Raw genomic sequence first — 16,560 nt, forward strand, 5'->3', positions numbered from 1 at the left:
TTCTAATTAGTGCGGTGGGTTTCCACAGCTGATTGAATCTGGCAGCGCAATCAATTAGCTAAGGGGTAAACCCAGCGGTTAATTGAATTCCCCCTTAAGGTCCAATCAAGAAAAAACTTAAACCAAATTAATATGAAATAGCTGTTATTTAACATTCACAAATTATATGCAAACATTTCAGAAGCATATTATACCTAAAGATAGTTGCCAAAATGACATAAAATGATCGCTTACTCGAAATCTGTCCTCCCAAGATGACTGTAGGAGCTGGATCATCTCTAGTGGGGATCCCAGTTCAGTGATAGTTGTCAGGGTGTCAGATATGTCATTACTGTCTTGGTAACAGTAGCCATGCAACTGAAACGAGAGGACACAGACAGGTGAGATCAATCCGTAGGACATTTAAATCCATTGTTACATTAAAAATAAACAGTTAAAGACTTGGAACAATAGCTGCAGAAATGTTACGGTTGAATCCAATATTCAGCTTAACACTTTGTGCCTCGTACCTCAGCAACGTCACTAGTTCCTAGACTGGCGCCATTCATTCAAAATGGACATTTCCACTGTGCTTAGGTGACATAAAAGTTAAAGAAAAATATCAACAAACACATACAGCAATAGCTGAGATGATCTACAAATAACACTGTCTGCCATGGTCATTATGTATAACCCACTATTGATGACAGGGTAAAGCATTTACAAGTTATGTTAAAACAATTTATTTTCAGAAAATTATTCACCTTTATGTCACTATAAGTCAAGGTTTTACTACAACCGTAAATGACAGCTAGACAAATAAAAATCTAAATAATATGGATAAATATGGAGCATGATGGCAATAAACGACCAAATGTGTACCCACCAAACTGTTCATGGTATTGTTTCTGACTGTTGGCATTGTGTGTGCCAGGATCGAGTACCCAACCTCTATCATCAAGAAAAAATGCTACTGTAGTTAGTCTTTAAGGTTTAGGGGGTCTGTTTACTAAAAACTATGCAATAAGGTTTTTCTATCATGGCCCAATTTATTAATAAAATATAATCGGGATAGCTGGGCATTAATAGTCTGCCTCAGCAATACTGGCCCTGAGCATTACAGATTTACCACTTCACCAGGTCAGTGTCAGGGAATCTGTGCATGTGTGACCTAGCTGGCCATTCATGCATGCACAGTTCCACTTTATAAACATATATACAGTATGTATACACACGGAATCGGTAATGCTGGCGACTGAATAGCCGCCCGATCAAATACCCACAGCGGAAGACCTAACCCTACCCTAACCCTCCCTTAGTGGTGATTAACCCTAATCTCCCCCCTTAGTGCCTAACAGCCCGTTGGTGCTTAAAGCTAACCCCCCTTCCCACACCCTAAACCTAACCCTCCTGGGGGAATGCCTAACCCTATCCTCACCCCCGGGGTGCCTAACCCTAACTCCCCTTTCCCTAGCCTAACCTTAACTCTCCCAGGGGGGTGCCTAACCCTAAGTACCCACGGGGGTTCCTAAAGATAACCTTCCCACCTCAGCGGCTAGAACCTAAGACACCCGCCTTACCTTCTTGAGGTATGCCGAGTGTCAGGATTTTGTCGTGGGGCGAATGATAGGTTTCGGGATTTCGACGCCAATCTTTAGTCCCGTGTCGGGCTTTTAATATTGGGATTTCCTGACTACAACCCAGACACACATACTATTGCCCTATTATTGCCACCCTGAGATGAGGAGGAGGACCGCAATGATAATTGTACCTTGATAAACAGGCATGAACAATTTATCACTGGCGATACCCTTATCTCATCTTATCGCTGGCGGGTGTTACCCCTAGATCTATTGGGAGGATCCCTATGTCTGGCAAAAACACCTATTTTAAACATAATTAGAAATAGATTACACAAGTGCTTTATTTTTTTAAGCTTTAGTGACTTTCTAGTAACCACTGTTATTTTGTTTTTATTATACATCTGTTTTGAGTGCTGGAAAGTGTTACTAAAACAGATGCGTGGCCAGTTCACACTTTTCTTTGGCCTACACGGGCAGAATAATTGGTTTAAATGTATTTTGTGATGGAACAATAATGGCTGTGTAGTGGTTACACAGAGAGAAAACCAGAAAGCTTACTGAGATGTTTCCAACATGGTCCTTCCTCATTGGCAAATATTGATATATTTTTTTACTTTTAATATGTAATGTGCATAGCAACGCCTTCCCAGGAGTGACTTTCTTGGAATTTCTGTTGATGTGATAATCTGGCACTAGTTTACAAATGTGCGCAAAATGGCCATTCAGTGTCAGATTTTATATTTTAATTTTCACTATTTCCGTGCCCAATGAAGCTTACAATCTAGTTCCCGGTACCTGAGACAATGAGACCCATTTATTTAAGTTTTATCATATGTAACGAGTTTTAAAATTCGTTGAGTTTGACAATGGTGCTCCAGCCAATCAGCTCACAACTGTCATCTGTTGGAAAAATGACAGTTGGGAGCCCATTTGCTGGAGCACCATTTGTCATACGCAAAGAATTTTAAAACTCGTTGCATGTGATAAAACTTGTTGATAAATGGGCTCCAATGTGACAGAGTGTCAATGTCCTTAACCACCTATTTTGTAAAAAAAAATTTTATATTGAAGTATGCAATAAATGCCATGTACAACAATATATACAGCAACTACAAATGGTGTAATGATGGCATCAATAGCAGTTATTTAGTTAGTAAGACATCACAATATAATGCAATAAATTACAAACAACAAAACTTCAGAACATCAAAACACGTGGCACGAGGAGGCCGGGGTAACGTTCATAGAGTGACAAAATACACGGGTCCCATAACAAAGGGTAGAGTGAAAACAACGCCAAATACTTTTTCTAATAGGGGTGAACTGTACATCATTGAAGCTTCCCAAACCGAAAAAAAAACTGTTGGGTGTGTTTCTCTTTTTGAAGAGAAGCTTCAATCTAACTAATCCATTCTCATGAGAAACAAACTATTTTTCTTGAAACAAATCTAGAGAGGGAGGGACCGTTTGGATCCACATCTGGCCACAAGTAATTTTCTTGTTATCACGTATTACTAATCTTAAATGTTTCTCCAACCAATCAGCTCCTGTCATGACAGTTAGGAGCTGATTGGTTGGAGCACCATTTAAGATTAGTAACGAGTGATAACAAGAATATCATTCATTGATAAATCTGGGCCCAAGTATCTTATGATAAGTCACAAAGAACACTTTCATGTGGATACAGATCAAAGGCTTCCACAATGTGATGTTGAGCATTTGCACATAATCATAGGTGTGCACAGATAGGGTCCAGGGTGTGCCCAGACACACCCTAATGTCGGACGCCATCTTTGTGACACTGGCATTCTGATGAGATGACAGTGTCAGTGAGAGAGTCACTCAATGTCTCACAATACATAGCAGCACAGTGATACCCTTCTCTTCCCATCCTAATGTGCTCATAAGTAAGTGAGGTAATGGCATTGGGGAGTTTGATGAGACATACAGTGATATGTGGGGAGACTGCGTGGACATGATGATGAAAGGTGGGATTGATGACATGAAAATAGTACATAGGCCCTCGGTGGCGCAAGTCATGCTGCAGTACAGTGTAGCCTTCTCTGGATTTCCCTGGGTGCACACCCTAATGTAATGTGCATAATGGTTGAAGAACCATGTGGCTTTAACTGGAATGCTGGGTGTGGGCAAGTCAGTTGTCCATATGGCAACCAGCAGACACTATTACCAGCTATAGAGGCAATACATACCGAGTAGGCTGAATGGCAGCATGTCCCTCCTCTGCTGTCAGTCACTGCTGCTACATAAAATGATATGGAAGGCGATGTGGCATGGTCGTATGGGTGTATCTAAAATGGGTGCAGGGTGTGCTATGCACACGGGCCGCTGGGTCCAAGGGGGTCCACGCCTCACACCCTGCACCATTCATTGAATACTTACCTCTCCGGAGTCCCCATGTCGGCGGTACAAGTGCTGTAGAAATCACAAGCAATATGGCGCTGCAGCCATTTTCCCGGTGTTTTGCACATGCACAGTAGGGAGATCGCCAGGAAAATGGTTGCCGTGCCATTTCCCTGGTGACCTGCGCATGTACAGTAGACTCTGGCACAGCACTGGAGTCTACTAGTGCCTGGAGTCTACTGCTGTGCTGAGTGCGCTGCTAACCACCAGGTAGAGAGGAGGGGCCCTGGCCTGAAACTGCACACGGGCCCCTGCTCTCTTAATACACCCCTGCGTGGTCACTATGCATCATCACTGTGCATGTGCTCACCAGCCGCTTGATACTAGTTTTGGCTGCTAGTCAGGACTGGTAGAGACTACAGCAGTAGTGGGAGAGATAAGGTGGAAGTCTACAGAAATGCATCTAAATCATTATAAAATAATAAATATAATGGATTTAAAGATCGTATCCCTAAAGCTGTCCCACGATGAAATACGATTTAATGGAAAAGTATCTAACCTATTAATATATAAATATAAGGGGTCTATTTACTAAGCAGTGTTAGGACAGAGTGAAAAGTGATAAGAAATTGACAAGGTGCCAGCCAATCAGCTCCCAACTGTCATCTCACAGGCTGTATTTGAAAAATGACAGTTGGGAGCTGATTGGCTGGCACCTTATCACTTTCTTATAACTTTTCAATCTGTCTCCTAACACTGCTTACTAGTAAATAGACCCCTAAGTAACTGTTCAGCGCATTTTGCTGGATCTCCTGTCACTTTAGACGGGAGATGCGGGCCGCGAAAACAATTGAATTCCAGTCTGAAAAATGGCAGTTAGACGGTGATTGGTTGGTTCTTTTAGTGGAGATTTATCAGAGTTTGGAGAGAGTTAAAGTCGAGAGATATATGGGCCTCATTTACTAACGAGTTTTACCACCAAAATGAGTGATAAATGTCACTCTGTATGATAAATGGTGCTCCAGCCAATCAGCTCCCAACTGTCAACTGTTAGTAAAATAACAGTTGGGAGCTTATTGGCTGGAGCACCCTTTATCATACGCAGTGAAATTTAGCACTCGTTTTGGTGATTCAACTCGGTAGTAAATGGGGGCCATAAAGTGCCAACCAATTAGCTTCTAACTGTCATTTTACAGGCTGTGTTTGAAATATAACAGTTAAGGTGGGTACACACATGACAGATATATCTGCAGATCGAGTGATCTGCAGATATATCTGCATATGATGGTCATTCATACACACTGAACGGCCATCGTCTGCTTGTGCCCACGGGTCCCGGCGGCCAAAGGGGCGGGATCCCGGCAGCCGGTCGGGGGCGTGTCCCACCCCCCTCCTCGCGGCTGCCACTATGTGTGTAAGGGTGGTCTGCAGACATATCTGTCCATTGGCTGTGCATATCACGGGCACACACTGGCTTACGGGCAGCAGATATATTGGACGATCAATTGATCGGCCAATGTATCTGTCAGTGTGTACCCAGCATTAGAAGCTGATTGGTTGGTACTTTATCTCTATCCACTTTATCTATCTCCAAGGTTTGATACATCTCCCACAGGAAGCATGTCTAGCACTATTTTTTATGGCATCAATCCCCCTCTCATGATAATTTCTTCCCTTTTACCCCTATATCATAAGAAATCCAATCCCCTCTCACATTGTAATGTCCTCCTATCAAACCCACCTCACAACCCCCCACCTCACTTACCTATGACCTGACCAGCCAGATCCAGCTCTCTTCTCTTGCATCCGCTGTGAACGCTCTGCAACTTCCTTCTGAGGGTAGAAGGGAATATCGCACTCCGGGGGTCATTCAGACCCGCTCGCGAGCGCAGGATGCTCACAAGCGGGTCGATGTTGCCCCACTGCGCATGCGCACGATGGAGGGAGCTCCTTCGTGCGCATGCGCGAGACCCGGATAGTGACGGGCTCTCCATCGCTCCGGGTCTCGCACCAAAGGGGGCGTGCTGTCGATGTTGATTGACAGCACGTCCCCTTTGGTGGGCGTGCCGGGGGCGTGGCTGCCAGACGGAGGCGTTCCCATGGGAATGCCTACCGTTTGAAGCCGGCCCCACTGACATCACTAGTGATCACTAGTGATGTCAGTGGGAGTGATTTTGGCTCTGATAGAGCTAAAATCACTCCTGGGCTTGCGGCGGCGAGACCCTACCGCAGGGTCTCCGTCGCAAGCCTGATGGTCGCGATGGTCTTGACCATCGCGACCATCATCATGGATGCTCGCATAAGCTGTGGGTGGTCACCCACAGCTATGCGAGCATCCAGGAGGACGCTCCATTTTCATGGAGGAGGGCACTGATTCAGAGCGAGCGCTCTGGTCAGAGCGTTCGGCTCTGAATCAGGCCCTCCATTCTCCTCTGAGCAGATTTGAATTTTGGAACCTTATAATATGCTACACAGTAGTGTCCCCAATTCATATTATGCAAAACAGGTGTGCTGACCATTTTGCTGACAAGTACGGAGATGGCGTCCAACATTAGGGTGTGTCGTACTGAAGTCACGTGGCTCTACTTGGAAATGCCTCAAGCTGTTGCGTTCCTTCTAAAGGAGTGTTTAAACAAATGTGGAGACCAAGATATAAAAGTTCAACGTTCTACTAGATATTTACAGCATAGGAAACCTATTGTGTGAGAGCTTTTATCAGTTCCACTTATCACAGCATCTGTCTATAAAACACTAAATGGCAACATATAAAGATTGCAAACTCAGAAGTAGATACAGATCTTGTAAAATAGCATATATAATATATATTTTTATGTGTATGTGTATACAGATTTTGCTGTACAGGACACTGCAACAAAAATATAGTATTTTATGGGGCATATTCAATTAGCCGTAATAACTCACAATTCAACTAACACATTTTTTCCTAGTCAATTAGCCGGGCAAATTTTCAATAGATTTAACACGCCTTTTTTCACGCAGTCCCTAAGCAGGTGAAAAGTTTCTGAAATTCCCTATTTCAAGGTAAGCACTTAGAGGTTTTTAAGTAGCTTAATTTGGCCAATTATTACAAGTAATTTTTCAGGTGTTATTCTGCAATGTGCAAAATAATGGGTTAAAAAATGTGGGACAGGTATATGGGTTGTTGTATTGATGGGAGAGGTGTTTCTAACCTTGCAGGTGGGAGTTACAGATGTTTTTCACAAATTTTTATAAGTGGCTTCCAATTAAGCAAAAATCAATTTACAGGCATTTTTATACACCCCAAATTAAACTTGGGAATTTATTTGCTTGAAAAATCTTGTTTTCTATAATTTTTTTCCTGTTTATTAAAATATGCAAAAAATAAGCCATTTGAAGCATTTTAAGAGACTAAAATATTTTTCTTTTGTCTACTAAAAGACATTTAAACTATTATCCAACATTGTTTTGCACTTGTTTGGGGTACAGGGTGATTTCACCATTTTTCCCTATACATAATGGGGCTTTTAACAGCCAAAATTAGCATGCGAGTGCTATTTTAGACTGTATCACATATATTGTTCGCTTTATCATAAGAATCGTTGCATTCCCTTTTCACATTCACATCAGTTTCATCTTCAGCTCCAACTTCAGTATGTTTACTAATAGTATTATTACACTATTTTATTTGCATTTTTTTATATTTCTTTTAAGTAATTGTAGAAATTTCCCACAATTGCTAACCTGAACTTTAGACACTATTTTTAGGTTAAATACAAGCTATACTATATACTATATGAAAATATTAAATAATATGGTTATGTCAATCAGGCATTAACCAGCCCAATAGACCGTTATGCAAAGTATGAAATAGACCTATATAAGAAAACAAGACTGATATGAAAACTGCCCCTTCCCCCTGCACCCACTCTGCTACCCTGGGTGCATCTAAACCACTACAAATACTCAGGAGAAAGGCAGCAAGCTGGTGAGTGACGCTTCCTGTAATCTATAAATAAGATAACAATGTTGGTGTCACGATTTCACAAAGGGTTGAAGTCAGGGTGAGGCAATACTTTAAACATTAAGGGGGGGATGTACTAAGGGGCCTATGTATCAAATCTGAGAGCAAAATTGGAACAAATAAATCGCCAACCAATCAGCTCCTAACTATCATTTTTTAAACACAGCCTGCAAAATGTAAATTGGAAGCTGATTGGTTAATACTTTTTCTCTCACAATATTCTCTCTCATCAAGCTTTGATACATAGGCCCCTAAGTGGAGAGTGATAAAATACCAACCAATCAGCTCCTGTCACTTTACAGGCTGTGTTTGAAAAATGCCAGTTAGGAGCTGAATGGTTGGTACTTTGTCACTCTCCACTTTATCAATCTTCAAGGCTTAGCACATCTCCCCCTAAGAATATTGATTGGGGTTAGGAACGGAATACAGTTTTGGTTAGTTTAGACTTTCCAAATCTAACTCAAATAATGTTAAATAATAGAATGATCTTATCTAAAAATGACAGAACTCTTTGCTAGACAGCACACTGCGCATCTCCTAGTGTTTGAGAAAGAATATGTGGATCCCAGGGAGCAGGAATTTGGATGTGTGACACTCTGGGTGCCAGTTTCCATTTAATGTCCATGACTTCATAGAATACGTGTACTTGATATTTTGTCTAAAATAGTCCAGGGGGCTGCATTTTGCAACTAATTTAATGTATATCATAGTTATGTATATGATCTGAGCACGCAAATCAAAAGGAGCTTTCAAATATTTTTATTTACCCATCTAGACCTTCCGAAGTTTAGTAAATTAAAACCGCAGAGAATACTGTATTATACAGCAGAGTTTTGAAAACCATTACACGAAGGTTAAGGACTGTGTGGTGTACTGTCTCATGTTACACATTATACCCCAGCACAGCCAAAGCAGTGATTAATAACGCTCTAGTCCAATATATTATCCATAACTATTTTAGACTGTATGGTCTCTTGCGGCATTTTCTTAATATCTATTATTCCAGTCTAGTTTATTTTTATTTTTTGCGTACCCCATATTTATTATGGATTATTTTGCTGTAATGAAAATGAAACATAATAATAACATGAAAGGGTATAAAAATGAGATATTATAGCAATGGAGCATTAGAGAATTACAAGGTCTGCACAACCTCAGGCAGCAGCTATCAAGTGAAGTGCTGTCTACGTAGATTGTACAATTTCTTTGCCAGTGTCTGCAGTATCTGACCGTGTTACCATTGCCTGAAAGCATCTTCAGACACCACATCTTAATCTATATTCCAAAGGCAGCATTTTGCCGGTGACAAATAACACAAATGAGCTATCTGCCCCAGGACGGGATGCACGATCATCAAAAATATGGGCAAACCTCCGAAAATTAAGTTTTCGGAGGTTTGTCCGCATTCCAAAACTCCCTGGAGCTTGGTCTCGATAGGCAATGACATCTGTAGACGTGGTTACCTAATAGAAGCCTATGGGCTTCCTATCGAATCCCTCCCAGGGGCCCCTGCGGCTCGCTCATGCTCTGGCAGATGGAGGGACTCCTGGGTCATAAACCTCACAATGCAAAGGACAGCTCTTATCAGGAGAGCTGCCTTTGCTTAAATACCCACGCAAGCATGCAATGATTGGTGGGATACCTCTCATCCTAAATGCTCCCTCAATGCTATAGTCTACAGGTTGTCCTGCCATAACTCTTCCAGCCCACAAAACCAGCCATTTAAGGTCGGACTGCACACGACGGCCTACAAGCCTCTCGAACAAAACACAAAATAGACTACATTATTAAGCTGTCAATGGTCTGTAAGTATATGCAAACGACATAATCCCTCCTTGCACTATTGCAGAGTTACAAAAAGGATTTGCAGACTCAATATCTAATATTTACTTAGCACCACAACACTATAATGTATGCAGTAGTAACAAAAATGATGGTTTGGATTTGTGACTGGATAAAAACCCAAGGAGAGCTAACCCTATTTAATCATAAAATCTCAGCTGTTTACATACTGTAGAAATGTGTACACAGCACGTCCGTCAGCTATGGACAATAGTATAAGAAGTAAGGACAGTCTAAGAGGAAAAATGAAGGTCATTGTTTGAATTACGTATCTTCATAACTAATTGAAGTGACAAAAATAACAGTTTATAGTTTACACAATAAGAAACCTTCAAAAGTAGGAATAACAATGTAACACAGCGGTTAGAAATCTATTAATATTTTCGGTCTATTAATATATCCAGTCTGACAGGACTTTAAAGGCTTAGAAAGAACACAGTTTCTTATTAATACAGCGAGTTAACAATATGGAGCAGTTGTAAAATGCAGTATATTTCATTATTATAGGGAAGAGTAGATATCAAATACCGTAACAAAACACTTGAGGGTGGATTTCCCAAAACCAAACCACGGCGGTCCGCACACATCTCTATTCATTATTCATATTTGCCACCATTTTACTCAGCACTGTAATGACATGAATGTGAAGGTGGTCCTGACCTAATAAGTTTACAATGTAAGGGGCATATGTATCAAAGCTTGATGTGAGATAGAATTGTGAAACATATATCACCAACCAATCAGCTCCTAACTATCATTCCTTAAACACAGCCTGCAAAATGTAAGTTAGAAGCTGATTGGTTAGTGATGTATATCTCACAATTTTATCTCACATCAAGCTTTGATACATATGCCCACAGTCTACTTAACCTTGTTTACTTGGGTAAAGTGAAGCACTGACAACATTTTTGTGAAAATACAAGTTCAAGGACAACTAAACGTAGAATAATAAATAAATCTCTATTAATAACATTCACAAAAACTGTAAATATGGCATAAGTGAACAATTCATAACAGATAAATCTTCTTTTAGTCTAATGCTGTGAGAAAACATCTAGGGTTCAAGTTTAGCTAATGAAGAAAAGTGTATATGTTAATGGAACGCATTTACTGACCTTATACCAATGTTTATGTATGAAACCAAACAAGTGTTACTAGGCATGACTTTTAGCATGTTTTACTAACCTCCCTCAAAACTCAGAAATGTTTTCAGAAAATGAATTTGTAACTCTCTGACAATTAATATTTAATATACTGATTTAAGCCCCTTGCAAAATAACCGAAAACGCAAACTTTCATTTTCAGTCAACACATTTTAGTTATCTGCAAGTCAATGTAGCACATAAAGCACTATACATGTAGAAATGGACATGTTTCTTTCAGGCTGAATATACAGAATAATAACATATATTCATGCACTGTAGTGAAATATGTAATACTTCAGCCGTGTTGAAAATATATGTGCTAACTTTTTGATATATTTCAGTGGAAATGGATAATTAAAAAAAAAAATCACGAGGACACATAATACATTTTAATTTCATTACAGAGTTTATCAGAAGCTAATTGATAACTGAAAAAGAAACATGTTGAAATATTCTAATGTAAATGAAAGAGATATTATATAATAAAAAATATCTGAAGGAATGCTCTAATAGAGAAGAGAAGAAAAATCTGCAAAATATAGGTATAAACAATCATTTAAAGCTATTTACTAAACTCACTCAGTACACTAACTTGTCCATAGCAATTGTCCCTTCATGTAAGGTAAAACTAATAAAAGCAAGTGTCTGGTTGCTGTGAGTGTATCTCGTCATCATCTGCATCAATCTTAGTAAATAATTCCCAATATATGTAACAAAATAATGTTTTGCAACCTTTATATTGTCAAAATATGAGGAAATGGAGACTGTTAACGGCATTCAATATTTTACAAGTTATCTCATAAATATTAACACAAAGGAATTATAGAAGGAAGAGCAAAAAAAGTGCAAGAGTAACGTAAAATGTGCAAACACAAAAATGGCCAAACAGTAAATGTTTTTTTATACCTATATGTTGAGCTAAAAAACGTCATAAAAGTATAATCTTACCAATGCAATAAAAATGTCCATATACACATAAAATCTGATGAAACAGGATAAAAAAACATGTATTCTAGAATGTGATGTGGCACTAAAACATTATGAAAGAGTTTAGTGTGGCTTCTGCCTCGACACACAAGGTCTTCCGAAGAGTTTGCCCTTTCATCAATTTGTCTGTATTTTGCAGAAATGAAACAAAATGTTACAGAACTAAATTTAAACACTGATATGGACTTATCTCAGTGTCCATATTCTGTTATCTCTATCCATTTCTGACCTCCGATTGTTCGGTCCTAGTATATGAGTCCTCTTTATCCCATTCACATCCTCATTCCTGGCTCCTGACTCTATAGCCTGGACTCTTCCTTCCTTGACATGTGTATCTGTCCTGTATTATCTGAGATCACAGACACCACTCTTTTACACTATACAGGCTTTGACATCCAATGCCGACCTCCCAGTGCCAAATATTTCCTTGTCGTGCCAATTGCCAGAGACTCTATTGCTGCCAACTCCTAAATGCCAACGAGAAGCAGCCCGCGTGTTTCTATTTCTGGAATCACTGCATCTGACAGGGGTCTTCTTGACCTTCGTTGCATAGAAGAATTTATTACATATCACTGTTATAAAATAGCACAGACTCACAAACAAATATACAAATTATTCTCTATAAAGTGAAGGTGTTGAGGACAAGCTGATTGGTTGATATTAGTAGCTTAGAAAGTTTGATACATCTGAAAAATCCCTAACTTTTCTGTATTATGATTATGAGGCAATTCTATTTTTCAGCAGATATATACACTGTATTAATTGTACCTTCTGCATACCTCCCAACAGTGCCTATTTTGTAGGGACTGTCCCAATTCATGGGCCTCAAAAGAGCATATCATTGTAATTGTGGGATGAGGGACTTATCAAAACTGGGACAGTCCCAAGCAAAACTAGGACAGTTGGCTACCCTAGCATACCCACAATTTTGGGTGTGAGTATTGTATGGTTTGGGAATAGTTAGGTGCTGTTTGGGCAGATCCATTTCAGTATTCTCACCAATTTGAGCAGAGTAAATAGGTAGTCTATTATTCATGTACATACACACATTACATGGTTAAAAAACATACAATACACACTAATTTGTAGTATAATATTGTTAGTGCAGATAGGAAAAGTTTTTCGGCGCTGTACAGTGTACATAAGAAAATGAATAAAAATAAATAATCATAATAAGCTTAAAGAAGACTACAGTAGTATACTGTATTTATGTAAAATGTTGTATAATATTGGAGAAGGAAACAAAAAAACAGCGAATTAAAATACATATGATAGTCATGTACTAGCAGGGCCGTAACTAGGGTGGTGCAGCCGGTGCCACCGCACAGAGCGCAACAGCCCTGAGGGCGAAACACCGGCTGCCCAGTACAATTTCTCCTCTGGGCACCCGCTACTTGCAGTAGGATGCGCGGCGCCCAGCTCTGAAATGACAGGACAGCAGCAGGCAGCTTCACCCCTCTAAGTGGCTCCGCCTCCCGGCAACTTCAATTCCCGCATGGTCTTTTGGGACAGGAGAGACATCATTACTTCATGATGTCTCACCTTCCAAGGCTACCACGGACAGTTAGCGTGAGGAGCTGTTGGGTGAATCTGGTGTGGCGTGATGTTGGCCTCTTGTTCAGCAGTACCTGGCCGCACTGCACTGACTGCAGGTCCGGACCAGCGAGCGAAAGTGGCAGCGATGGGCCAGCGGCAACCAGAAGCAGCAGGTACTGGCCAATGCTACTCCCAGTAAGTGAGTGACTGACAGGTTACTACCCTCATTAGACAGGTGCTACTAGTGCAAGTGCAGAGATAAGGAGTCCCATGAGAGAGAGGAAAGAAGGAAAGGTGCCATGGTTGAGAGTAGGGGACCAGGACTGAGGGGCCTATTCCTCAACACTAAAATAACATTTTTAAGGACATTTTCCTTAAATAACATTATTTTAGTATTCATGAAGAGACTTAACACAGTGATATCTCCTGGCTAATTCCCCCTGCGTTAATTTCCACACTCCCCATACATTAGTATGGGAATATGGAAAATATGGTATTCATCAAATTCCAAAAATTATATAATTTCGGAATGTGATGGAGGTACTATCCGCCACTGTGAGGTGGCGAATAGCAGGTAAAACTTACCTGTGTCAGTGTGGGCAGGTCCCCCGCCATCTCCCTCCAGTGCTCTGGTCCGTCCTCTGGCTCCGGTGGCTGCTCTGACACGTGTTCTCCCAGCAGAACACAATAAAGTTTAGAAAAAAAAAGTTTATTTTTTTTTCTAAACTGTACTATGGTCTGCTGGGAGAACACGTGTCAGAGCAGCCACCGGAGCCGGAGGAGCTGCAGCGGGCAGGTAAGTGCGGGGACGGGGGGGAAGGTATGCGGAGGGGGGAGAGGGGGTGAGGGGGACACAAAATTACCGCAGCTGTAGGCAGTGCTGCACATGCGCTGGTTTTACAGATGTAATAGGCGCATACGCAGCACAGATTCCAGCTGCGGTAAGGTAGTGTAGATTGGGAAAACTATCTATTTCCCGAAAAGCTGTCATCGCAAAAAATGACAGCTTTTTGAAATAGATAGTTATGGGGAGGAGGAATGATGAATTCCTCCGGTAATTAGGTAGAACTCCATGCGAGTTCTAAACCTAATAACCTCCAGCGATTTTTTTAGGTATGATGAATAGGCCCCTGAGAGAGAAGACAAGGAGCCATGGCAGAGAGGACAGCGGAGACAAGGTGTAAGAGGAGAGAGAGAGAGGAATGGGGATAAGGTGGCACGAGAGAGAGAAGGGTTCCTGAGAGAGAGAGGAGAGAGGGGACAAGGTGCTAGGTCTCTGAGAACTAAAGGCATCCCAGAAGAAAAAAAGGGCAGCATGATCTGAGAGAGGCGCGGGGGGGGGGGGGCAGCACTGGATACTCTCTCCCGCACGGGGCACTAAAATGTCTAGCTGCGCCTCTATTTACAGGGCAGCATGGATGGTGTAGTGGTTAGCATTACTGCTTCACAGTACTGAGGTCGTTGGTTCAATTCCCACCACGGCACTAACTGTGTGGAGTTTGTATATTCTCCCCGTGCTTGTGCAGGTTTCCTCTGGGTGCTCTGGTTTCCTCCCACAATCCACAAATAAACTGGTAGTTTAATTGGCTCCTAACAAAAAACAAAAACCCCTAGTGTGAGCATGTGGTGGAGAATATAGGGCCTGATTCAGACCCGCTCACGAGCGCTGAGCGCTCGCAAGCGGGTCGATGTTGCCCAAGTGCGCATGCGCACGACGGAGGCGGCTCCGTCGTGCGCATGCGCGAGAACCGAATAACGACAGCCAAGCCGTCGTTATGGGTCTCGCACCAAAGGGGGCGTGCTGTCGATGGTGAGTGACAGCACGCCCCCTTTGGTGGGCGTGCTGGGGGCGTGGCTGCCCAGACGGAGGCGTTCCCATGAGAATGCCTACCGTCTGGGTGGTGGCCCCACTGACATCACTAGTGAGCCAAAAGCACTCCAGGGCTTGCAGCAGCGAGACCCTACCGCAGGGTCTCGTCGCAAGCCCGATGGTCGCGATGGTCTTGACCATCGCGACCATCATTTTGGCCGCTCGCTATAGCTGTGGGTGGTCACAGGAGGCCGATCCAAAAAGGTGAAGGGACGGCCCTGATTCAGAGCGAGCGCTCTGTCAGAGCGTCCGGCTCTGAATCAGGGCCATAGATTGCAAGCTCCACTGGGGCAGAGACTGATGTGAATAGTCAAATATTCTCTAAAGTGCTGCGGAATATAGAAATAGCTGGTATTAAATAAATAATATTGTAAGTGTTATTTTACTACATTAGCTATTTGACGCATGCGCCTTGTGGTTTAGGAAAGGCAATATCTCAAAATCGCAAAGGATTGCAATTGCAAAGCTGCACGCAGGCAGTTTTGCAATTGTGATCCTTGCTATCATGCAAATGCAGTAGGAGGTGTATGACACCCCCTGCTGCATTTGTGATCCCAGCACTGAGATGGAGGTTGCAGGCTGGGATCACCATCGCGACCATCGGTGGTCGATGGTGGACAGTGCCGGACCGCCAGCCAGCTGAGAAAGCCCAGGACACTGGGCTTGCCACTCCCGGAAAATGGGTGGGACACACTCCCGTTTCCAGAACTGCCGGCCACCCCCGCCTCCACACCGCTCCTTAAATGCCTCTGCCTGTAAATCATGCAAAGGCACAGAAGGGTCTACGTGCGACTACGTAGGACCCATTCTGTGAGTGTGCAGATTCCCGGTAATTGGGAATCTGCAATCAGAAGTGAACTTGCTTGCACTGCTGAATCTGGCCCTCAGTACGCTATGATGTGACAGAATACGCCATGATGCATCCAAACCCAACGTTTTAGTCACAGCAAGTCTACTGTGTTACAGGTAGGTGAATTTATAAAAAAAAATGGGATTTCACAATTATGTAAATGACACATCAGCACTGGACAATGTAACACGAGCCAATGAACTAGGTTCCACTGCAATGAATTACACTCTGCTATTAGATACATCTACTTTCAGAGGTAATAGGGCCTGATTCACTACGGATCGCTATTGCGATCGCAGCTGCGATTACACACACAGCCCAGCTGCGAAAATATGCTAATGAATGCTATCGTAATGGCGTCGCACAGCCAGTATAGAGCCGAACACTGCCGCCCACTACCGCTA

At 42.1% G+C, this 16,560-nt stretch overlaps 1 protein-coding gene across 1 annotated transcript in view; it reads right to left on the bottom strand.

The window, feature by feature from the left end:
• Nucleotides 1–16,560, bottom strand: part of PKDCC (protein kinase domain containing, cytoplasmic) — a 54,994-nt gene that overhangs the window by 26,399 nt on the left and 12,035 nt on the right. Inside the window, exon 2 of the mRNA XM_088477290.1 lies at nucleotides 235–357. Coding sequence (XP_088333416.1) covers nucleotides 235–357 — 123 coding nt within the window. The remainder of the gene's footprint in view (nucleotides 1–234; nucleotides 358–16,560) is intronic.

Source organism: Taudactylus pleione, unplaced genomic scaffold, assembly GCF_031769625.1.
Source record: "Taudactylus pleione unplaced genomic scaffold, aTauple2 ptg000201l, whole genome shotgun sequence".
In the NCBI taxonomy this organism is placed as follows: domain Eukaryota; kingdom Metazoa; phylum Chordata; class Amphibia; order Anura; family Myobatrachidae; genus Taudactylus; species Taudactylus pleione.